This window comes from Pezoporus occidentalis, unplaced genomic scaffold, assembly GCF_034315485.1.
Source record: "Pezoporus occidentalis ecotype Australia unplaced genomic scaffold, CSIRO_AGI_Poc_V1 ctg3, whole genome shotgun sequence".
NCBI lineage: Eukaryota > Metazoa > Chordata > Aves > Psittaciformes > Psittacidae > Pezoporus > Pezoporus occidentalis.
This window is the reverse complement of record NW_026914940.1, coordinates 200,230-223,965: the sequence shown is the minus strand read 5'-3', so window position 1 is coordinate 223,965 and position 23,736 is coordinate 200,230. Positions and strand designations below refer to the sequence as shown.

Genomic DNA, 23,736 nt, shown 5'->3' with positions numbered 1-23,736 from the left:
TTCACTTTGAACCCATCACCCCTTGTCCTATCACTGCAGTCCCTGATGAAGAGTCCCTCCCCAGCATCCTTGTAGCCCCCTTCAGACACTGGAAGCTGCTCTGAGGTCTCCATGCAGCTTCTCTTCTCCAGGCTCAACAGCCCCAATGTTCTCATCCTGTCTCCATACAGGAGGTGCTCCAGCCCCTGAGCATCCTCGTGGCCTCCTCTGGACTTGCTCCAACAGCTCCATGTCCTTCTTATGTTGGGGACATCAACCTATTGCTGTGCCTGGGACTGCCCCAACCCAGGTGCAGGATCTTGCACTTTGCTTATTAAGCTTGTTCTGGCCAATGCAAAGGCCAAACCAGCATCCTGGGGGTGCCTCCTCTATTTGGCGATTCCATGGATATGGAGCTGCTGCAGGATCCAGAGCATGTGGTTAGAGAAAGGCTCCCAAAGGTGGGTCTTAGGAAGGGGGAAGTGTTTCCACCTCTACAAGCATTTAAGGGGAGGCTGCATCACACCAAGGGCTTCAAGCGATGTGACGATGCCTGTCCCTGTGTGCTGCATAAGGGATGCTGCAGGAAGAATGCTCCAGGAGGGAAGGAAAGGAAGAAGAGACCCTGGCATCCTGCTGCAAGCAGTCAAGGAAGAGAGTGGTTAAACTGACAGAGCAAAGCCCTTCTCCTGAAGCTTTAGCATCACAACAGCCAATGTGGATAGCAAAAGCAACCGAGGAAGGATCCTCCTCGTCCTCCAAGCACAAACTTCACCTTCCGGCAGCTGTTACAATTAAAAACAGATTACCAGCCTGCTGTGACATCCCAGCATCTTTAACTCACCGGCTACCACAGACAACTTCCCAACCCAACAAGGCAGCTGCCGACAGGATCATGCGCTTCCCGAAGCCATCGCGGTGGTCCGGCTCCTCCTGTTTTATCCCTTGCTGCTTGCCTACATGCTGGATTCCCTTCCTGCTCGGTCCTGCATCCCTCCCTCTGCTCACCGGTAGCATCTCAATCCCAGCAGTTTGAGCAACCCCAAACTAATATTTACAATCCTGCAATGAGCCCAGTGGAGGCTATCGGGAAACAATCCCTTTTTCCCTGAAGGGCACATTAGGGTTTGAACTCATTTGGCTCATTCCAAGCAAAGAGAGATCGAGAGGGAAGCCGAGAGGAAAGAAAACAAAGGGTGCTTTAAAAGAGAAGAGTTTATTTTTAATTGTCTTTTAACTGCAGGCATTAACATAAAGGACAGGGCTCGGGGGCTATCTGGGTTTGGTGCTGGTGGTGTGACCATAAATGATTCCCTTAATGTAGTTTTTGATCTAGAGCCCAAATTAGCTCTAATAAAAAGGGGTAATAAAGGCAGCTCTGCTACAAACCTCAACTCCTCCTCGCTGTCAAGCCCGAGCCATTATCAAGAGGAAGCAGCACTCTCATTTCAATTAACCTTGTTTGCACCCCACTACGTCCACACAAATAACAATAACATTAATTCAAGGCAGTGGTGCGGGGCGTCCGTATTAGACAGCTTTTGACTCCGAACACGCTTTGGAGGCAGCAGCTAATGAACCCGAAACTCCACGTGAAGCTCCAAATTGCTCACAACAGAGTTTTGAAGCTCTATTAGGGAGAAAAATGCTGATTCTTTGCGAGTTCCTCAAGGGGAAAAGCTGTTGTAGCAGCAGCGGGCGGGTGCCCCGGTCTTAGCCTCTCGCTAACCTTCACTCACAAACCCTTTCATTCACATTTACTGGTGTCCCTCAATCACTGGGAGGTGCTGGTGGATCAGCCCCGTCACAGAGAAATCCCCTTTGCCAAGGAAGTGGTGAATGCTCCATCCAGAGCGAGTCCAGAGGAGGCCACGAGGATGCTCAGGGGCTGGAGCACCTCCTGTATGGAGACAGGCTGAGAACATTGGGGCTGCTCAGCCTGGAGAAGAGAAGCTGCATGGAGACCTCAAAGCAGCTTCCAGTGTCTGAAGGGGGCTGCAAGGATGCTGGAGAGGGACTCTTCATCAGGGACTGGAGTGACAGAACAAGGGGTGATGGGTTCAGACTGAAACAGGGGAGGTTCAGGTTGGATACAAGCCAGAAGCTCTTCCCTGTGAGGGAGCTGAGGCGCTGGCACAGGGTGCCCAGAGAAGCTGGGGCTGCCCCATCCCTGGCAGGGTTCAAGGCCAGGTTGAACACAGGGGCTTGGAGCACCCTGCTCTAGTGGAAGGGGTCCCTGCCCATGGCAGGGGTTGGAACTGGATGATCTTAAGGTCCTTTCCAACCCAAAGCATTCTGTGATTCTATGATCACTAATGGATCCTGAGGGCTCTGCCCTGCATCCTCTGCGGAGCAGAATTCCACAACCACCAGCTTTCCCTCTCCTCCAGGCTCCTTTTTCCATTCCCAGGGGAGCAGTGTGGATTTTGAAAGCATCTGCAAAGCTTTGTGCCCATCTGGAGCACCCTCATATGCCAGAGACCATCCTCTGCTTGGAGCAAAGATGGGGAAAAGCAAGTACAGGGAAGCTGAACCCATGCAGCTTTCCCATAGAAAACAGAGGGATTGTCCCCATTTTTCATCAGGGAAACTGAGGCACAGGATGGTCCCAAAGTTGAGCAAGAGTTTTGTCCTCAAACCAATAGCTAAGCCCTGCAAGACCTTGGTCCTTCACCCTGTGGACTGGATACAGGGCTGCATCCCCAGGGACTTCCCACTGAGGTGGGATACACAACAATAACCTAAAGCTTCTGTGATGAGGAGCTTGTGGGGTGTCCCCCCCATAACCACAACGCTCTGAGAGTCAACTAATGGGGCATCAGCAGAACTGGGGACCCCCCAAACCACAACTGACACCACATCACCATTAACCACCATAACAATACCATTCATCACATTACAACCCCAACTCAGCCAAAACCAAGCCACCCTTCCAATCCCTCATCCCAGGAAGAGGTGGGATCTACTCCCAAAACACAGAAGGGGGAGGGAAAACAGGGTATTATCTCTACTTAGCAACTTCACCTGCCTTCCTCCTCTGCTGATAAATGAGGCTAACACCACCTTTGCTAGCGATCACCCGGGTTAACAGGGAGTCCAGGAGTTGAAGAGCAAAGCAGCCGCTCGCTTTGGGTAGCAGCATCCCTGCAGCCATAAATCACCCTGAAACAAGCTTGAACTCCACAGAAGAGGCTGTTCCTCTTCCAGCCTGTGCTGATGACAAGGTGGTGAGTGGAGAGATCTCTGAACCACCCCTGGGGTGCCTCATCCTCCTTCACTCAGGTGAAAAGAGCCATAGGATCACAGACTGGTTGGCCTTGAATCACGGATGGGGCAGCCACAGCTTCTCTGGGCACCCTGTGCCAGTGCCTCAGCACCCTCACAGGGAAGAGCTTCTGCCTAAGAGCTCATCTCAGTCTCCCCTCGGGCAGGTTAAAGCCATTCCCCTTGGCCTGTCCCTACAGGCCCTTCTCCAAAGCCCCTCTCCAGGTTTCCTGTAGCCCCTTGAGGCACTGGGAGCTGCTTTAAGCTCTCCCTGCAGCCTTCTCCAGGCTGAACAAGAGGTCACTGGCCCCATATTCACTCCCAACAGCCAGTCCGCCTTGCAAAGCTTTCTTCTTTCCTGGCTTCATTTCTGAAGTCTAACTATCTGTTATAGGAAGGGAAAAAAGCAAACTGGCCTTTTTCCCTTCTATCAATTCTCATCCCCATCCCTCCTCTGACACGCCACGAGGCAGGGAGTACAGCTGTCCCCAGCCTACCTTCTCTATTTTATATACTCGTGATTAAGTGACTCTGAAGAGAAATACATGTAAAAACCATCTGGTGCTTTGTGGCTGGTTCAGAGCAGCTCTGCTCACTGCCAGGATAACTTATGAGCTCCCTGCTGACAAGGAACGTGCCTCAGGCAAACGGAGGGAACAGAAGACAAGAGAACTGTGCTCCTGAAGGCAAGTGCTGCTGGACAAGGTGCTGTCCCAGACCCTGATGAGACCTCATGTCCCATGGGATAATTCCTTTACAGGTCACTAATTGCACTGTAATTACCCCATCCTTATAGTTGCAATGGAATTGCTCCATCCCTGGCAGTGTTCAAGGCCAGGCTAGACAGGGCTTGGAGCACCCTGCTCTAGTGGAAGGTGTCCCTGCCCAGGGCAGGGGGTTGGAACTGGATGAGCTTTAAGGTCCCTTCCAACACAAAACATTGTATTATTCTCTTACCTCCATGATGCTGTGGATGGGGAATGGAGGATGGTGATGTCTGAGAGTGGGGAGAAGAAGGTGTCATAATGACAGTTCACAGGGCACAGGTTAAATAAACCAAAGCATGAGTAATTCAAAGCAGCACTTCCAGAACCAGGCAAGCTCCAGTCCCTGCCATGCCCCAGGCCCAGCTATGAAAGCTCTGACAAATGACACCAGAAATACAGCCACGGGAGGCTACAGACTCCTTGAGTGACACAATGAAGGGCTGAGCCTTACAGGCTTCTCTGGGTAAACTGGTCCTTGTTTGCATCTCGCTTTCTGGCCCTGTGGAGAAGGACTTGGGGGTGTTGGTTGATGAGAAACTTAATGTGAGCTGGCTTCAGTGTGTGCTTGCAGCCCAAAAACCAACCGTATCTGGGGCTGCATCAAAAGGAGCGTGACCAGCAGGTTGAAGGAGGTGATCCTGCCCCTCTATTCTGCTCTCCTGAGACCCCACTTGCAGCACTGGGTGCAGTTCGGGTGTCCTCGACATAAAAAGGACATGGAGCTGTTGGAGCAAGTGCAGAGGAGGCCACAAGGATGATCAGGAGCTGCAGCACCTCCTGTATGGAGACAGGCTGAGAACACTGGGGCTGTTCAGCCTGGAGAAGAGAAGCTGAGTGGAGACCTCAGAGCAGCTTCCAGTGTTCCAGGGCTGCAAGGATGCTGGAGAGAGACTCTTCATCAGGGACTGGAGTGATAGGACAAGGGGTGATGGGTTCAGACTGAAACAGGGGAAGTTCAGGTTGGAGATAAGGAGGAAATTCTTTACTGTGAGGGTGCTGAGGCGCTGGAATGGGTTGCCCAGGGAAGCTGTGAATGCTCCATCCCTGGCAGTGTTCAAGGCCAGCTTGGACAGAGCCTTGGGTGACATGGTCTAGTGTGAGGTGTCCCTGCCCATGGCAGGGAGGTTGGAACTGGGTGATCTTGAGGTCCTTTCTGACCCTAGCTATTCTATGATTCGAGGATTCTATCTCATCCCGACAGCAGAGCAGGTCACAGTGACACTGGTTGGGGTTTCAATACCCTGGTGGGATTAACCTCACTGCTGTTGTCTGGGTGATCCTTTGTAGCAGAGAAATGATCCTCCACATCCATCCCATAAAGCTGAACGTAAACAGGTGCCTGAAGCACATCCCAGCTCAGGACCCGCAGCTACACTTAACCTTCAGCACCAGCTTCAACACTTGAGGTCTCTAAAGCTACATCCGACTGGAGATCCAGCTGCTGAATGGAGCTTCAGCTGTTAAATCACCAACTGACAATCACTAAAAGCAAACCTAATTATTTTTCCACCTTGCTCCATGTAATAAAACTGCAGACCCTCAAATACATCAAGAGGGTTGAAACCCACAATGAACTCAGAAGCTGTTTTGCCACTTGGTTTCACTGCTTGGCTTCTTAGAGAGGTTAATTTATACCTCCAAGTTCTTGGATGTTAAAACATCCTCCTGCGATGCTAGCACAGGGTTATTTAGAAGGAAGGGTGATCTTACAGAGGTAGCTAAGGTTTAGACACAACTAAACGCTGTTCCTGCGCTCCTTCTCTTGGATGCTTGAAGTTTAAACACTCCTTAACCCAACACACGTTACCCAACACGAGTGCCCTCATTTCCAATCTGCTGCTTAATGCATCCATGTATAACACTCACGTATCAATGCACAGCATGCATTCAAGTATTCAACCACCACGCCAGTTGAAGAGACCCTCTTTTCTCTCACAACCCCATCACAGACTCATAGAATGACTTGGGTTGGAAAGGACCATCCAGTTCCAACCCCTTCCACGGGCACAGACCCCTTCCACTAGAGCAGCTTGCTCCAAGCCCCTGTGTCCAACCTGGCCTTGAACACTGCCAGCGATGGAGCATTTACCACTTCCTTAGGCAGCCTGTTCCAGTGCCTCAGCACCCTCACAGTAAAGAACTTCTTCCTTATCTCCAACCTGAACTTCCCCTGTTTCAGTTTGAACCCATCACCCCTTGTCCTGTTGCTACAGTCCCTGATGAAGAGTCCATCATGAGCCTCAACAGCCTGGCAAGCAAACTCAATGAGGTGGACCTCCCTACAACCACCAGTGTCCGCTCGCTTATACAGCCACACCACGCTCCTTGGGAAGCCCATACAGACCTTGTCCTTGGACACCTTGTGGGAAAAGGAACAGGTCCCATCCGTCTTCTTGCAAGTGCCACGGAGAAACCTGCAGAGACACCAGAAGGAGAGGGTTGAGCACGAGATGGATCACAAAGAACATGGTTTTAAACACCAAGCATCTGCCTTGCTCCATTAGCAGGTGTACCCAAGGCCATAAACACAACTGCTGCCAAGGTTGCTGTTAAAGCCCATTTCATGCCCTAAAATGCTAAAGGTCCTTCTTGTTGGAAGAGCAGTTGATGCTTCCTGATAGATTTTGTTCTTTCATTGTATTTGGCAGCTCATTTGTAGGTAGAACAAGGCCCGAGGTTCAGAGCTGATGCTCTCTTAAGAAGAAAGGTCCTTCCTAGAGCCCTGATGACACCAGATGCTGGATAAACCACACGGAGGACCTCCAAGTGTGTGTGGCCAACAACCAGGAGGTGAAGGGACAGGGACACAACCAAGATCCCAAAGGACATGAGGATGTTTGGACTCAGAAGTTTTTCTACGAGCTACCAATGTGACAGCAGAATGAAGTACATGTTATCATGGGGACAGTGCTGGTCTGAACCCCCCAAAAGGAGACTCCAAGGGTATGGGAGGTTGTGAAGCACAGAATATGCTTTATTTATAAATCTGGGTAAATTTAGAGATGAGCATGGAGTTGAACAAAGTATAAAATGGGGAAAATATAGGTGGGAAAACCAGCTTGATGACAAGGTTTGCAGACTGTGATCACAGCATAGCTACGTGCACCTCCTCAAAACACCCAGGTCTGCAAGTTAAAGGACACCTTAAATAAAAAGCAGACTGAGGAAAATAAGAGATGATAATCTCAAACTAAAGAAGAGGGTTGGAGCTGGAAGGCACCAGGGTAAAGAGACAAAGGACTGGGAGAAAATCAGTGTTGTCCTCTAGTGATCCACTGAAATGGGGCAGGATGGAGACTCAAAAGACCTCAAGGTCCAGGAATTCCTAAAGTATGCAAGGAGCAAAGCCCAAAAGCAGCTTTGGTCACCAACATAAGAAGAAAAAGGGATTCTGAGAGAGGGGAGATTTAAATTAGACATTAGTTCTTTATTATGAGGGTGGTGGGACACTTGCAGAGGTTGAACAGGGAAGTTGTGGCTGTCCTATCCCTGGTAGTGTTCAAGGCCAGGTTGGACAGGGCTTGGAGCACTCTGCTCTAGTGGAAGGTGTCCCTGCTCATGGCAGGGGTTTGGAACTGGATGGGTCCTTGCCAACCCAAACCATTCTCTGATTCAAAGTGAGGACTCAGTAGCTTGCATCCCTTGTCCTCTTTGTCACAAGAAGTAAACCTGACCAGATAGCTAGGACATAACCATCTCCATGCTCATAAGGATGTGTTATAAGAGAATAAGAAACCAGTTAAAACCCCAATAATCACCTTTCCCTCCTCTGTGATCTCCCATTGAGCTTTGTGCAAACTCCAAATGATTCCAGCATGGGAGCACTTGCACAGAGAAATGACTCAAGATGCTCATCGGTGGAATTGGCTTTTCCTCACTTTTTAAATGACATAGAATGCAGTTTAATCAAGTGTTAGGCAGGAATAATGAGCTGGCACCATGGATCAGCTCTCCTGTAATATATTATCAAGCCTTGTAGCTGCAAAGAGACACAGGCTGAAGGATTCAAACCTGCTGCATGGATCTGAGAAGTGCTGCTGGAAGAAATCACCTAGTGTGTGGTCAGTGCAGGCTCTTAAGTCAATCACATCTGCACTGCTCCAGTATCTGCATCAGGTATTACCCAGGACTCATAAAATCATTCATGTCAGCCAGTCTCTTTGAGAACTGGCTATATGGTTTAGGTTCTGCATTCCACCTGGCAACCCCTGATGGCATCCTCAACCTCAGAGCAGTGAGTACATCGCTAAGGACAATTATTCTGATTAAGAATTTTTAGGATTTTATTGCTAAATCTTAAAACACTGCTCTGAGTTTTGAATAATTTTAGAGCTTCTGGACTATGCTAGGGGAGGTTACTTAAAGGTGCTGGTGATAGGACATGGAGCTCTTGGAGCAAGTGCAGAGGAGGCCACAAGGATGATCAGGGGCTGGAGCACCTCCTGTATGAAGATAGGCTGAGAACATTGGGGCTGTTCAGCCTGGAGAAGAGAAGCTGCATGGAGACCTCAGAGCAGCTTCCAGTGTGTGAAGGGGGCTACAAGGATGCTGGGGAGGGACTCTTCATTAGGGACTGGAGTGACAGGACAAGGGGTGATGGGTTCAAACTGAAACAGGGGAAGTTCAGGTTGGAGATAAGGAAGAAGTTCTTTACTGTGAGGGTGGTGAGGCACTGGAATGGGCTGCCCAGGGAAATTGTGAATGCTCCATCCCTGGCAGTGTTCAAGGCCAGACTGGACAGAGCCTTGGGTGTTATGGTCTACTGTGAGGTGTCCCTGCCCAAGGCATGGGTTGCAACTGAATGATCTTAAGGTCCTTTCCAACCATAACCATTGAATGAATGCATGAATGAATGAATGGTATCCATCTCCAAAATGTGAAATAATTTCTGTAATCCCTACAGGCTGTGCAGAACAACCAAACTGTGTTATTTAACCTGGAGGCTGGTGGTGTGTTGCTTTATTGGCATTGATACATGTAAAATGATGGCTAAATTTAGGGTAAAATTACCAGAAAAGATTGAACAGACCATCATTCTCCAATTTGGGAAGTTTGGACAGGGAAGAGAGGAAGACATAGCTGTAACTGATGCCTAGAAGGCAATCACTCCTTCTCCATGACTACCAGTGAGGAGGAACCCAGCACAGTAGTTGAGCAGTGAGGAAACACTTTCCATGCAGTCCGTAATTCAGTTGTGCAACCCACTGCCATAAATACCACGTGTTAAAGGACAAAGTAAATTCACCCAAAAGAAGAACTATGAACTATTACTCGATGGTTTGGTAGCAACCTCTAGCAATTGAAAGACAAACCTTAGCAAGGCTGCAGGGCTTCACTGCCAGAAGCTCTAGTGCCAGCGAAGAGAAAGAGCCCTTCTCTGTCTGCCTTGTCCTGTCCTCCTCCTATAGGTACCTGCCAACCCAAGTGTTGGGTAGACCCTAGGCTTGACCTAGACCAGCTATCCTCGTGGTCTTACATCTCCGTTGTCTGGTTGTTTCCCCAAGGAATATCCCAGATAATGGCCTCAACCTGCACCAGGGAGGTTTAGATGGAGCTGAGGAACAATTCCTTCCCCAGAGGGTGCTCAGGCATTGGAACAGGCTGCCCAGGGCAGGGCTGCAGTTACCAGCCCTGCAAGTGTTCACACACCATGGAGACGAGGCCTCAGTGCCATGGGTTAGTGGTGGCCTTGGCAGTGCTGGGGAACGGTTGGACTGGATGAGCTTAAAGGGCTTTTCCAACCTGGTTGATTCCATGATTCGATGGTTCTATGAGCAAACACCAAAGCCAACCAATGGCTTAGTCTACAATGATGGATCAAACCATGATGTTGCTGCGTCCATCCATACCTGGTGCAGACGGCCACCTTGTCTGGATCATGGATGTAGGGGCAGCTGTCTCCCCGGTTACACTTGCCGAAGCGGTTGTAGTACATACAGTATTCCTTCTTCTTTTTCTTCTGCTTGGCTTGACGGATGATGGCCAAACTCCGCTGAACAGCACGGCTGAAAAGGAAAGAGAGACAGGGTCAGGTAACGTGTTCAACACAACAATGACGTAGAGAAGACACTTCAACAACACAGAGGAGCCCAAGTTCACTTTGAAGAAAGAGTGATATATTCAGGAAGCTCCTGCTGGGCCATAAGCTGTTAGGTCTTATTTTCAGCCAACTTTGCCATGAAGTGTGAGCAGCAGGTTAGGGAAGGGATTCTCCCCCTCTGCTGCGTCCTGGGGAGACCCCTCCTGCAGTCCTGATCCAGCTCTGGGGCAGCAGCGCAAGAGGGACGTGGAGCTGTGGGAGTGAGGCCAGAGGAGGCCACCGAGATGCTGCGAGGACTGGAGCAGCTCTGCTCTGGAGCCAGGCTGAGAGAGCTGGGCTGGGGCAGCCTGGACAAGAGAAGGCTCCTGAAGGGGAGACCTGAGAGCAGCTCCACTGCCTGAAGGGGCTGCAGGAAAGCTGGAGAGGAGCTTTGGACAAGGGCCTGTAGGGACAGGCCAAGGGGAATGGCTTTAACCTGCCAGAGGGGAGACTGAGATGAGCTCTTAGGCAGAAGCTCTTCCCTGGGAGGGTACTGAGGCACTGGCACAGGGTGCCCAGAGAAGCTGTGGCTGCCCCATCCCTGGCAGTGCTCAAGGCCAGGTTGGACACAGGGGCTTGGAGCACCCTGCTCTAGTGGAAGGTGTCCCTGCCTGTGGCAGGGGGTTGGGTCTTCTGGAGCAAGAGGAAGGACAGCATCTCCAGAGATCCCTTCCCACCCTCATAACCATGATTCTCTCCTATGATTCTATGAATATGGAGAGAGCTTCCTGCGGTTCTGGGGAACCCTGTGAGGCAAAACCCATCTTCTCCCATGCTGGTCTCGTGCAGCACAGGATGCAAACATCAAGCAACTTTGAGGGCACTTCTGCACGTGTCCCTGCCAGCTGACCTGCTGCTATTCAAGTCCTTTAAGTGGCAAACAGCCAACAGGACAGCCAGTGGAACACAAGGTTAATACCAAGTACCAGAAGAAGTTGCTGTTAATTGCCTGGTACCACTAGAAGTTCCTGAAGGATATCAAATGTGCTTAGCACACGTTTTCCATGAGCTTCCAGCTGGAGAGGTAATCACCCAGCAGCTATAGAGAGGCATGAGACCAGGAGGAAGAGGGGAAGTGATGAGATCAGGGTGAATGCAACACTAGAGAGAGCAGATTTGATCTCTTGGAGTACATAATCAGATGATACATGACAGTCAGCTCAGGTTTGCAGAGGACACAGTGCTCTGGATGGGGACAGATGAAGCCACTCAGGTTCTCTGGGTAGTTATATGCATTGATTCCCTAGGGATTAAGGATTAATACTGATACAGAAAATTGTTGATATATGTATATAATATGTATGTATTTCCAAAGTCTTGGTCCTCCTGGTGTGAGAAACACAGGTCTAAGGTTCAAAGTAGCATTACCCATGAGAGACACTTGCTTAAGCAATGTATTTACAGGTGACTGCACATTTTTACCTCTATTATTATTGGTTGTCTGCAGTTCTTGAGTTAAAATGCAATGAGAAGAAAACTTTACACAGCCAAAACACTGAATGTGAAAGCCCTGTTTCAGCATTAGAAATGCCACCACCTCTTTCATCATAAATGGCCTGGGGGTGACACAAAGCTCCATCACTTATTGCTTCTTCGTACTTGAGGTGGTTAAAAGGCTAAGGCAAAGAAAACCACAATATGGTATGATACCATACTGAAGGAGGTGCTCCTGCCCCTCTACTCTGCTCTCGTTGAGACCCCACTTGCAGCACTGTGTGCACTTCTGGTGTCCTCAACATAAGAAGGACATGGAGCTCTTGGAGCAAGTCTAGAGGAGGCCATGAGGACGAGCAGGGCCTGGAGCACCTCCTGTATGGAGACAGGCTGAGAACATTGGGGCTGTTCAGGCTGGAGAAGAGAAACTGTGTGGAGATCTCAGAGCAGCTTCCAGTGTCTGAAGGAGGCTACAAGGATGCTGGGGAGGGACTCTTCATCAGGGACTGGAGTGATAGGACAAGGGGTGATGGGTTCAGACTGAAACAGGGGATCTTCAGGTTAGACAAAATACAGCTATAATCTGGCATTGTGTCTGTATATGGACATCTGGAACCACCACATTTAGTCTGCTGCAGTTAAGAAGGACTTGTCTGCAAATGCTCATACTCAAAGACATGAGGATGTGTTGCACTATGTGTAGCACAGCACAAGAATGGAATGAGAAAGGCAGCAGGGCTTTGAACACCAGCAGCATAACATCATTCTTCTATACAAGGTGCTTTCCATGTGGCAAATTCCCACTTTCTGGAAGGGAAAAAGAGAAGGAAAACCTCCACTTTTGCTGGGTTAAATTGGGATGGACTTCAAAAAAAACCCAAATCCCCCTTGAGAACAATGTGATTGGTTTAAAAAGGGACTTTCTAAGTAGGATTTGGAATTCTTTGCTCACAGGAAGGTGTTTCTATGCATTGAGAACCTTTCAAAGAGCCTCCCAAGCAGAAACCATGGCTTTCTGCTGAGCTTACAACCACCTCAGAGCAGAGGCTGGGGAAAAGCAGCGACCAGAGCTCCAGTGAATAAACAGCCACTTAAATAGCAGCATCTCAAGCTTCTGACACCCTCCCAAGCATAAATCACAGGCAGCATTAGGAGGGGGAGCATGTTGCTCCTCCCCATAAGTACAGACCTGGCGATGTATCGGCTCGTGGCTGATCTGTTCAGGCAGCTGGATGGAGAGAAGCCAGCACCGGGTGTACACTGCAACCTCCCTGCTGGAAACAGAGGAAAACAGAGATCATTTGGTCAGAATCAATGCATTTCATGCAGTTCTCAGTATCTTCGGTCCATAAAGTGATCAGAGGGATAGGACACCTCTGCTGTGAGGAACGGCTGAGAGTTGGGGTGGTTCTGCATGGAGAAGAGAAGGCTTCAGGGAGCCCTTGCAGCCTTTCATAGGGGCTGAGAAGAAAGTTGGGGACAGTCTTTTTAGTACGGCCTGGAATGACAGGGTAAGGGGTCATGGTTTTAAACTAAAAGGAGGGAGATTAAGGTTGGCTATAAGAAAGAAAGTCTTTATGATGAGGGTGAAGAGACACTGGAACAGGTTGCTTAGACAGGTCGTAGGTGCCCCATCCCTTGGACAGTCGAGGTCAGGTTGGATGAGGCTGTGAGCAACCTGATCTAGTTGAACATGTCCCAGCTCATTACAGAAGGGTTGGACTAGATGACCTTCAAAAGTCCCTTCCAAGCCAAAGTATTAAATGGTACTATGATCTTATGACCTTAACCCTAAGCAAGAAGCTCTCAGAGCCCAGACGGGTGAAGATGCTCCTTCTGGACCACACCGCTGGCACCAACACACCAACCACAGCAAAAAGTCTCCTTCCCAGCTCCAAACACAACAGGAACCTTTCCCCATAGCACCTAAACGTGCCAACACCCCCCCTCTGGACAACCCCCATGCTTTTGCTATCACTTCCACGCTCAGCTTGGCTTGGCTTGGCTGGGGAAACCCAGTTGCTGTGTCGGCTACATGCGCTCACGTAATTAAACCGTCCTTGAGCGGGGCGGAAAAGAACGAGCTGCAAACAAAGGCTGGCTCCCGGTTTTCCAGGTGGCTCAGTCACTCACCTGCCAGCCCGGGCGTGTTGGGAAGTGAAGGAGTGGAATTTCATCGAGCGGCAGCGCGCGCTCCCCACGCGCGAGCTGTCACTCGGGCTGCCGCCGGCGGCAAAGCCCCATCTGTTCCCTCTGCTACTCAAAGCACCGGCGATGCGGGAGCGGGTGGCACACGCCTGTCGATCAGAGGCACGGAGTAAACTCTGTGTAACTCACTGGTAAGCGCGTTGAAGCTTGCGGCAAGCTCGCTCGAGCTTGATGTGAGCGTGTTGAGTGTTAACCGGGCGTCGGAGGCACTGCTGAGGGGTATTTTGCATCTCTTTCTTTCAGCTTCCCCCTCGTTTCAGAGCTTCTTTGCTCTAAAGAAGTGGTAAATGATTTGGTAAAGTTGTGAATGCTCCATCCCTGGCAGTGTTCAAGGCCAGCTTGGACAGAGCTTTGGGTGACATGGTCTAGTGTGAGGTATCCCTGCCCATGGCAGGGGGTTGGAACTGGATGATCCTAAGGTCTTTTCCAACCCAAACCATTCTGTGGAGCATCTTTTCGGTGCTAAAATAAATACACATCAATGTCGGGTTGCTCTGAAGATGCCACTGAGCATCTCTTAGTGAGGATGTCGCTGAGGCTACCAAGGTTGACCACCCAACTGAACCAAGGAAGCCGTGGCTGCCCCATCCCTGGCAGTGTTCAAGGTCAGGTTGGACACAGGGGCTTGGAGCAAGCTGCTCTAGTGGAAGGTGCCCCTGCCCGTGGCAAGGGGTTGGAGCTGGATGAGCTTTAAGGTCCCTTCCAACCCAAACCATTCCATGCAGGGAGAAAGACCCAAATTAAAGTCCAACCATTAGTGTAGGAACAGAGCATCCCTCTGCCCTCTGCTGTTATGCTTAATGCTCCTTAAAGCAAGCTCAGCAGGATGGGCTATACCAGGAGCTGCTCTCCAGGGCAGCAGACAGTGTCCCTGAATATTTAATACCTCACATAAAAGCAGACTCTTGGGGACAGACACGCTCCCTGCTTGTGTGCCATCCTTTCAGTTAAAGCAGCCTGACAAGCACATCTTGGCCAGAAAGGGTAAATCACTAAAGGAATAAATAGGTAAGTAAAGAAATAAAGGTTGCAACAGCATCACGCCACTGGTTTTTCGTTTATAGATAGCAAAAATATATCCACAGCATGATGTCTGGGGTGGCTTTTGCCCAGATTTTATCTTCTGGCAAGAAGTTATGTTATTACACATGGACAAGTGATGCTCATCTCCTATTACACCTCTTGCTGTGAATTAACTCGCAGCCTGGAGGCAGTTTAACCACCTGAGAGCCGGTCCCATCCACAGCAGAATCCGGGTTGGATGCATCTGTCCAGGGCTGCCGACCATGCCTGGCAAAGCATCAGGCTGGCAGCTGGCAAAGAAACCCTTCATCCACCCCCTAATTGCTCACCCTGCATGCAAATCCTCTCTGAACCATTAGAAAAGCACCTCAATATTTACCCAGGAGGAGACAACCCAGCGCCTGCCTCACGCTGCTGGATAAGAAACTCCGTAATTAAACCTTGTGCCGTCGATTGGGATTTATGGGGAAGTATTTTTAGAAGCTTTTGTATCGTGTAAAAATCAGTTTCAATACAAGCAGGGCTCTGTGAGCATCCCAGCAGCACGGGGAAAGATGGAGGAGACGCAGTTTGATGGCTCAGATGTTTAAGGAGAACCCAAGTTTGGGTATTTACAGTGGGTACCAACTTGGGATGCTCACTTAGAGCCATCACCAAGAGCTTTTCATTACTAAATGCAAAGCATCCGATATTTTGCAGGCAGTGGTGATTCAGATAATTCAGTGTCTATATTATCAAAGCAATCCAAAACTGGGGTGAAACTGGGGCTGAGCAACACACCAGGGAACTGGATAAGGGTGGACTTAAAAACTTAGAAGCTGAAATTGCCGCAAGTTGGAGTATATTAAACAAGAAGCCAAAAGGATGCCCAGAGCAGTTGACTCCAGGAGCCTCCATTGGTCCAGACATGATTTTACTTTGCAGGACAGATGCCAGACACAAAACTGTCCCATTTTCCTCCCCAGTTACTCTCCAATTGGGGTGTGTGAACGTCGGGATGCAGTGATGCTGTCGGATCATTGCGCACGACCCGTATCTTCGTCTATATTACACAAGTCCCTCACTGCAGAGATGTAAAGAAGTGCCATGGCAAGTTCCTCCCCTGTGCACACTCCATGGCAGTGGGAACAACAGGGGGAGGGAAAAAAAAAAGCAGGGAAAACGAAGAGCTGCTGGGGAGAGCATCAAGAAGTGCACATTAAGGGCTTTTGAAGTGATTACACCCAGCACGGCGGTGTCAGGCTGGATATTTTATACCCTGCCTAAGGGACAGGTGTTTTTTCCTCCTCTTTTTTCCCCCTTTCTTAATGATTTAAGTCGGTTTGAAGCGCATCATCTGTAAGGAAATACACAGCCCGTGCAAACGGGCTTCTTCCTCTCAATGCATCATCCCAACCTGACGCTGGCTGCTCTGGCGGCTCGGGGTGTTCTCAAGCGCGAGCGGTGAGAAGTGATTGCTGTACCTAAACCCCAGGCGCGAGACTCGACGCGTCCCTCCGGAGGGAGCAGGAGCTGTCATGTTCATTAAATGCATGATTACAGCTATGATTAATAGCAGGGGCTGCAGCCTGATTCCTTTCTTTCTTGCTCCTCTAAAGGAATCCACAGCCAAGCTGTCCCACGGTGCTGCCTGCAGCGTGTGTCTCGCTTGAAATTACAGCTTGTAGAGAATCATGGAATCATGGAATGGTTTCAGTGGGAAAGGACCTTAAGATCATCCAGTTCCAACCCCCTGCCATGGGCAGGGACACCTTCTACTAGAGCAGGGTGCTCCAAGCCCCTGTGTGCAACCTGGCCTTGAACACTGCCAGGGATGGGGCAGCCACAGCTTCTCTGGGCACCCTGTGCCAGCGCCTCAGCACCCTCACAGGGAAGAGCTTCTGCCTAAGAGCTCATCTCAGTCTCCCCTCTGGCAGGTTAAAGCCACTCCCCTTGGCCTGTCCCTACAGGCCCTTGTCCCAAGCCCCTCTCCAGGTTTCCTGCAGCCCCTTTCGGCACTGGAGCTGCTCTCAGGTCTCCCCGTCCTGCAGCAGAGGGGCAGGATCCCCTCCCTGAGCTGCTGCGCATGCTCTAGGGGTGCAGCCCAGCACACGGGGGGGTTCTGGGCTCAAGTGCGCGCTGAAGCCGGGTCATGGGGAGCTTCCACCAATGAACACCTCCAAGTCCTTCTCCTCGGGGCTGCTCGGAATCACTTCTCCACCCAACCTGTGCCTGGGATTGCCTTTCGATGGAAAAGGGAAGAGACAGAATTTATCCCTGTCAAAGGCTCCACAACCATTAAAATGCTTAAAACTAACAGCCATACATTGATAAGGACCCTTTCCCATCCACCCATAGACACAAAGCACAGCTCAAGGCTCTAAAGGGTCCATCTTCTGCATCCTGGTCCTTCTCCTCCTGGGAAAGGTTGGCAAGGATTTGCCTTGGAAGCCTGGAAACCATGCTCTGGAGCAACATTTGAAGCTTTCCAATGTGCCCATGCAGGGATTGGGATGCTTCCATCCAGCTCCAACACCCCTGCTCAGCCCCACTTTGCCCAAGGGCTTGTGCTGCAACAAAAAACCTACCAAAAAGGATGCTTGAACTTTTCCTCTGCATTAAAACCAGGCTGTAAATACTGCACAGAGGGAACATGGTTAATTATTACCTGCTTAATTATTTAGGAAGGACTTTATTGCTCCTAGGGCACAGCTCAAGGACCAGGGGCTCATCATGTGGAAAGCTCTGTTTGCACATCTTATCCAGTAATTTATATTTTATATGGTAGAAAAGCTGTAGAAAACTGAAATAGCCTAAAAAGAGGGAGAAGTTGCAGATATGGGGTGAGGATGATGGAATCATGGAATGGTTTGTGTTGGAAGGGACCTTAAAGCTCATCCAGCTCCAACCCTTGCCACGGGCAGGGACACCATCCACTTGAGCAGGGTGCTCCAAGCCCCTGTGTCCAACCTGGCCGTGAACACCGCCAGGGATGGGGCAGCCACAGCTTCTCTGGGCACCCTGTGCCAGTGCCTCAGCACCCTCACAAGGAAGAGCTTCTGCCTAAGAGCTCATCTTGGTCTCCCCTCTGGCAGGTTAAAGCCATTCCCCTTGGCCTGTCCCTACAGGCCCTTGTCCAAAGCCCCTCTCCAGGTTTCCTGTAGCCCCTTTAGGCACTGGAGCTGCTCTAAGGTCTCCTGTAGCCTTCTCCAGGATGAACAAGCCCAACTGTGACAGCACCATTAAAATGCCATCCAGCATCAAGCCCATTGCTGCCCACCTGGTTCAACTGCCCAAAATCAAGCATAATTTATGGAATTCTTACTCAAGGAGGGAAACAACCAGGGTTTTGTGACAGCAGTCAGGGATCAGCTCTACTGTCAAGCACTTCAACTTGGAGATGACCATAACAGGGTTATCCCATCTTCCTGTTATTATTCACTCCTCGAGAGATTGGATTTTGCCCTTGTGCTCATCCTGCTTCAACATGACCTGCCACACAGGAAAAGCCTTCCTTTAACCAACACCTCCTTTAACAGGTCCCACTATATCCCTGCTTTGCTCCGTGGTGCACACAGCCTACTTCGGCAAGAGCCGAGCGATTCATTTTGTGAGGCTCCCCTTCCCTTTCCTGCTGAACCAAACCTTTGGAGGCCGGCACAGCTCAGGGAAATTTATTTCTTTAATTACTCTTCATTTGAGTGGGTTCCAGTGTTTTGGATGATCAGCATCAGCACCTCGGAGGGGGATTTATTTCACTCACCAGACAGCAGGAGCCCTCACTCTTTAGAAGGTAACGGCAAAGGAAGGGATGAGCTGTCACTGCAGGAGTGGAGCTTTTCGTGCCCTCCTGCCTGATGCCATCCCAGCTTCGAACAGGAATGTGCCTGCCCCTGGGTCAGGAAGTCACGAGTGCTTTAACCACAGAATCACAGAATGGCTTGGGTTGGAAAGGACCTGAAGATCATCCAGTTCCAGCCCCCTGCCATGGGCAGGGACACCTCACACTAGACCATGTCACCCAAGGCTCTGTCCAAGCTGGCCTTGAACACTGCCAGCGATGGAGCATTCACCACTTCTCTGGGCACCCTGTGCCAGCACCTCAGAAGCCTCACAGTAAAGAACTTCTTTCTATCTAACCTGAACTTCCCCTGTTTCAGCTTGAACCCATAGTGAAGCAACATCGACTACTGAAGGATGCTCCGGGTTTGACGCTGTACGAGCGTATGACTGCAAGGAGCCCAGAGTGATGTTATGGAACATCTCCCGAGCTATGCAAGCTCTGGTCAACACCAGTGCTGGACCCAGTGGTACTCCTCAAGGAGTGCAAGTCCCTGTCTGCAATCCTGGATGGAATTGAGCTGTAGAGGGACCAAGGGATTGAGCGATCCCAAAAGCAAGGGATTGAGCTCTAAAGGGGGAAGGGGATGAGTAATCCCAAAAACAAGGCATTGAGACTGGAGGGGCCAAAGGATTCAGCAATCCAAAGACAGGGCACTGAGACTGAAGAGGCCATGGAATTGGGCTCAAAAGGGGTAGGGGATTCTGCAGTCCTAAAGACAAGGGATTGAGCTGAGATGAGCCAAAGGATTTAATTCAAGAGGGGAAGAGATTAAGATTGAAGGGTTTGGGGGATTGAGCAATCCCAAAGACAAGGGATTGAGCTGAAAGGGGCCAAAGGACTGAGCTCAAGAAGAGTATGCAACTGAGCAACCCCAAAGCCATGGGGTTGAACATGAAGGGCCCAAGGGATCGAGCAACCCCAAAGACAAGGGACTGAGCTTGAAGAAGCCAAGGGATTGAGCTCAAAAGGGTCAAGAGACTGAGCAATCCCAAAAGCAATGGATTGAGACTGAAGAAACCCAGGTTTCTTAATGACAAGGCATCAAGACTGAAGGGACCACAGAATTGAGCTCAGAAGGGGTAAGAGACTGAGTAATCCCAGAGGCAAGAGATTGAGATTGAAGGGGTCAAGGGATATAGCGATCCCCAAACCAAGAAACTGAGCTCAAAAGGGGGTAAGGGATTGAGTAATCCTACAGGCAACAGATTAGGATTGAAGGGGTCTAGGGATTAAGCAATCCCAAAGACAAGGACTGAGCTCAAAGGGGGCCAAGTGATTGAGTTCAAGAAGGATAAGGGATTGAGCATTCCTAAACCCAAGGAATACCACTCAAAGGGGCTGAGCACAAGTGGACCCCAGCACAAGCAACACCAAAACCAGCTGAAAGCTGAGGAATGCAACACTCCTGTTTCCACTGTTCTCACACCTTGTGCTGGCCTCTCCTCCACCTACTTCTTCCTTAACCCTCCACCACTTGGTCCCAACACATTCAAGGTGTTTTGCTGCCTAATTCCTGCTTGGACACCTACATTAAAGATGTAGCGAGCATTAAGAGTGCCACCAAGCAGAGGATGGGTGATGGAAATGTTCCAGTCTTAAACCCATCCTTTCCTTTTCAAGAAGCCGAGCAGCTCAGAGGAGGGAGCACGGTTCACACAAGCCCTCGGCCGTGGGGAGCCAGCGCTGGTGCTGAGCACTTCATCATCCTTGCAAAGTGGAAAGTGCATTTCTGTGGTGCTCAGCACTTCTAAAATGAGTTGGTAAACAAGGAGCTGAGAGTGCATTTCCCTGTGCCACAGTGATCCTCCTCCTCCTTTCGCCCAGTGTGGAGCTCTCCCTCTGCATTTGAAATCATAGGATCCTGGAATGGTTTGGGTTGGAAGGGACCTTAAAGCTCGTTCAGTTCCAACCCCTGCCATGGGCACGGACACCTTCCACTAGAGCAGGGTGCTCCAAGCCCCTGTGCCCAACCTGGCCTTGAACACTGCCAGGGATGGGGCAGCCACAGCTTCTCTGGGCACCCTGTGCCAGCGCCTCAGCACCCTCACAGTAAAGAACTTCTTCCTTATATCCAACCTGAACTTCCCCTGTTTCACTTTGAACCCATCACCCCTTGTCCTACCACTCCAGTCCCCAGCATCCCAGCGGGTGAAGCCCAGCCACATCAGTGTCTCCAGAGCCACCAGCCTTTCATCCCACCAGGCTCCTGCATGCTCCCAGCAGGTAAAACCTCACTGGAGGATGAGGAAGTGCAGGAGAGGATTCGTCCACGGAGATCAGCCTGAAGACTGTCAAAACACCCTTGGAGCCAGCCCCAGCTCAGGGTGTGCAACACCTCTCACTGCAGCAGTGGTGGCTGGTGCCTTGATTAGGGTCAAGGCTCTTTTCCTAGCCAATGTCAACCCTTAATTTGGTTTCTGCTGCTTTCAGTCTTGCACAGGGCTGTGCTGTTTCAGTTCCCCTTTGGAATTCCTTTGTGAAGCACTACATTGTCAGGACCTTCTGCTTCTTCCCCCAATTTCACGGCAATTCCTCAAGAGTCTGACGCACGTCTTAGCAGCTGTAGCAAGAAATGAGGCAAATGCTCATTGTGAGTGGAGAAAGCAATTTATTCCGCCTGCTTAATTAATTGCAACGTATCAAATGCTTTCCACACCTATTTGCTAATAACGGAGAAATATATCATTGCAGAAATACCAGTTATCCCAAAGGGAAAGAGCTTTTCCATGTTGATCCTGCATCTTCATCCTGCACAGGGATGAGAAGCGGATTTCTGAGCTCTGTGTTTGGAGCTACGTGTTTTCTTCTGAGCCTTTTCCATCCTTGCTCGAGTGCGGAGCTACAGAATCACAGATTGCCAGGATGGTTTGGGTTGGAAAGAACCTTAAAGCTCATCCAGTGCAAAACCCCTGCCACGAGCAGGGACCCCTTCCACTAGAACAGCTTGTTCCAAGCCCTGTCCAACCTGCCAGCAATGCAGCAGCCACTTTATTCCCCATGAACCTCTTCAGAGAGCTTCTTTATACCAAAACCACCTTCAGAAGCTTATCCTGGGTCTGCAATGATGCTTTCCCTGTCCCCAGCCAGGCGTCCTCCATGCCACCAGCAATAAAGTGGGTTGAGGATGAGCCATGGCAAAACTCCTGCTCTTCTTGCTCTGGGAGATGGATGAGTTCCTTTATCACTCCTGGAAGTCCCAGGATTGACTCCGATTGACTCCAATTGACTCTGACAGAGCACATGGCTGCAGGAGCTGCATCCCCAAGACCAAGTTTTAACTCCCCACCAACATCCATCAGTAAATCACTTGTTGGAGACAGAGCAACAGCGTGGATGGATCAGCCCATTTGATGGATCCAGGCACAACCAGCATCACATTTCTTGGTGTAGTCAGGCGATGAAGAGACAAAACACTGACCCAATAAATTCAGGCAAAGAGCAGAATTATAACTCACTGTAAGGAACACCATGCTATTAAACTGTCAGGAGCGCTTCCCATCTCTCTGCTCCCCCAAACACAGGGTCTGGCACTCGAAGGGAAAGGAAAAGCTGCTGGTTTGGTCTTTAGATAAACTTTGTCAAGTGCTGCAAACACTGAGCGTTGAATAAATGCGTGAAGGTCCAGAGGCGATGAGCACACACAAATCTTCCACCCTGCCAGCCCCAGTTATTGTAAGGCAAGAGACAGTGATATCTGTGGAATCCATCCTTGTGAAGGTGGATGAGTTATGGGTAGAGCTGATAGACCAGACCTAGTTATCATAAAGCAAGAGACAGTGGTATCTGTTGACTCCATCCTTGGAGGATGGACGAGTTATGGCTAGAGCTGAAAGGTGACATAAGAATACTGACACACGCCAGCTACTCGGGTGTTAAGGTTACAAACCCAACGTACTGCGTGGCAGGGGAAGGAGAGTACAGCAAAATAAGACCTATGGAGCCAGGCTGAGAACACTGGGGCTGTTCAGCCTGGAGAAGAGAAGCTGCGTGGAGACGACAGAGCAGCTTCCAGTGTCTGAAGGGGGCTATAAGGATGCCGGAGAGGGACTCTTCATCAGGGACTGTAGCAACAGGACAAGGGGTGATGGGTTCAAACTGAATCAGAGGAGGTTCAGGCTGGATATAAGGAAGAAGTTCTTCCCTGTGAGAGTGGTGAACACTGGAACAGGCTGCCCAAGGAAGCTGTAGGTGTTCTATCCCTGGCCATGTTCAAGGTCAGGTTGGATGGAGCTTTGAGGAACCTTGTCTAGTGGAAGGTGTCCCTGCCACATTGGACTACATGATCTTTAAGGTCCCTTCCAACCCAAACTATTCTATGATTCTGTGAACCCTTCCTGCAACTGTTGAAGCCCTGTGGGTTTTGGCTGCTCCACCTGGCCATGGAGAAGACATCCTCTGCTCAGCAGCTCTTCATGACCCTGGAGACATGAAGCCCCTCTGTCTCCTCCTCTTCAGATTGCACGGACCCAGGCCTTCCACTCTTCCAGCCATCACTTCTCCCCTGGGCTCCTCCCAGTGATGCAACATTGTCCTGAAACCTGCCCCAAAACCAGAGCTGCTCCATCTAAAATCATTCCTGTCCACATCCTGGGGGTTTCACCCCTTTTATTGCACGCCAGCAAGATGTTTGCTGCTGTTGGTGACAGCTTCAATGCTGGGGCATGGTGCTTATGGCAGAATCCCCCTCAGGTTGAGTTTGTGTAGCTGATTATCCTGATCCAGTCATTTTGGAAAATCCCACTGATGTTAGGAAAGCTCTTGGACAAGTCCAGCATTGCTGACACCAGGATTTGCTTGGTCTACAACCCCCTGAGCTCACTTTATGGCTTTATTTTCCATGTTTCCAAAGGCTGATCCTTGCGCATCCTCCTCCAGACACAGCACCAAAGCCAAGGATTTAACAGCTCGCAGGTAGGGTCACAGACATCGAAACAAGCCATATGGATGCACACTCATGACCATGCCTATACCTATTTGCAGAGCCAGCAGTAAGGAGGATGCTGCAGGTTAGTCAGGCACTGAAAATCTGTCCTGAGCAGAGCTGAGTTGCAAAACCACCAGCAAACTGTCCCCAAACTGCTGCTGAGCATCCCTTAAATGCTCTCAGAAGGGTGATCACCTGAAATTGATGCTCCATCAGCTCTGTGCCCCCTCGGCCA

General features: G+C 50.2%; 1 protein-coding gene across 2 annotated transcripts in view; it reads right to left on the bottom strand.

Annotated features, from left to right (window-relative positions):
- ZC3H3 (zinc finger CCCH-type containing 3) overlaps positions 1 to 23,736 on the bottom strand; it is a 155,872-nt gene that overhangs the window by 28,455 nt on the left and 103,681 nt on the right. The window contains exons 6-8 of one of the 2 annotated variants that reach the window (XM_062626938.1): positions 12,713 to 12,797; positions 9,860 to 10,015; positions 6,355 to 6,424 (exon numbers count right to left, since the gene is read on the bottom strand). In XM_062626938.1, coding sequence (XP_062482922.1) covers positions 6,355 to 6,424; positions 9,860 to 10,015; positions 12,713 to 12,797 — 311 coding nt within the window. The remainder of the gene's footprint in view (positions 1 to 6,354; positions 6,425 to 9,859; positions 10,016 to 12,712; positions 12,798 to 23,736) is intronic. The other variant, XM_062626939.1, reaches the window with a different exon arrangement.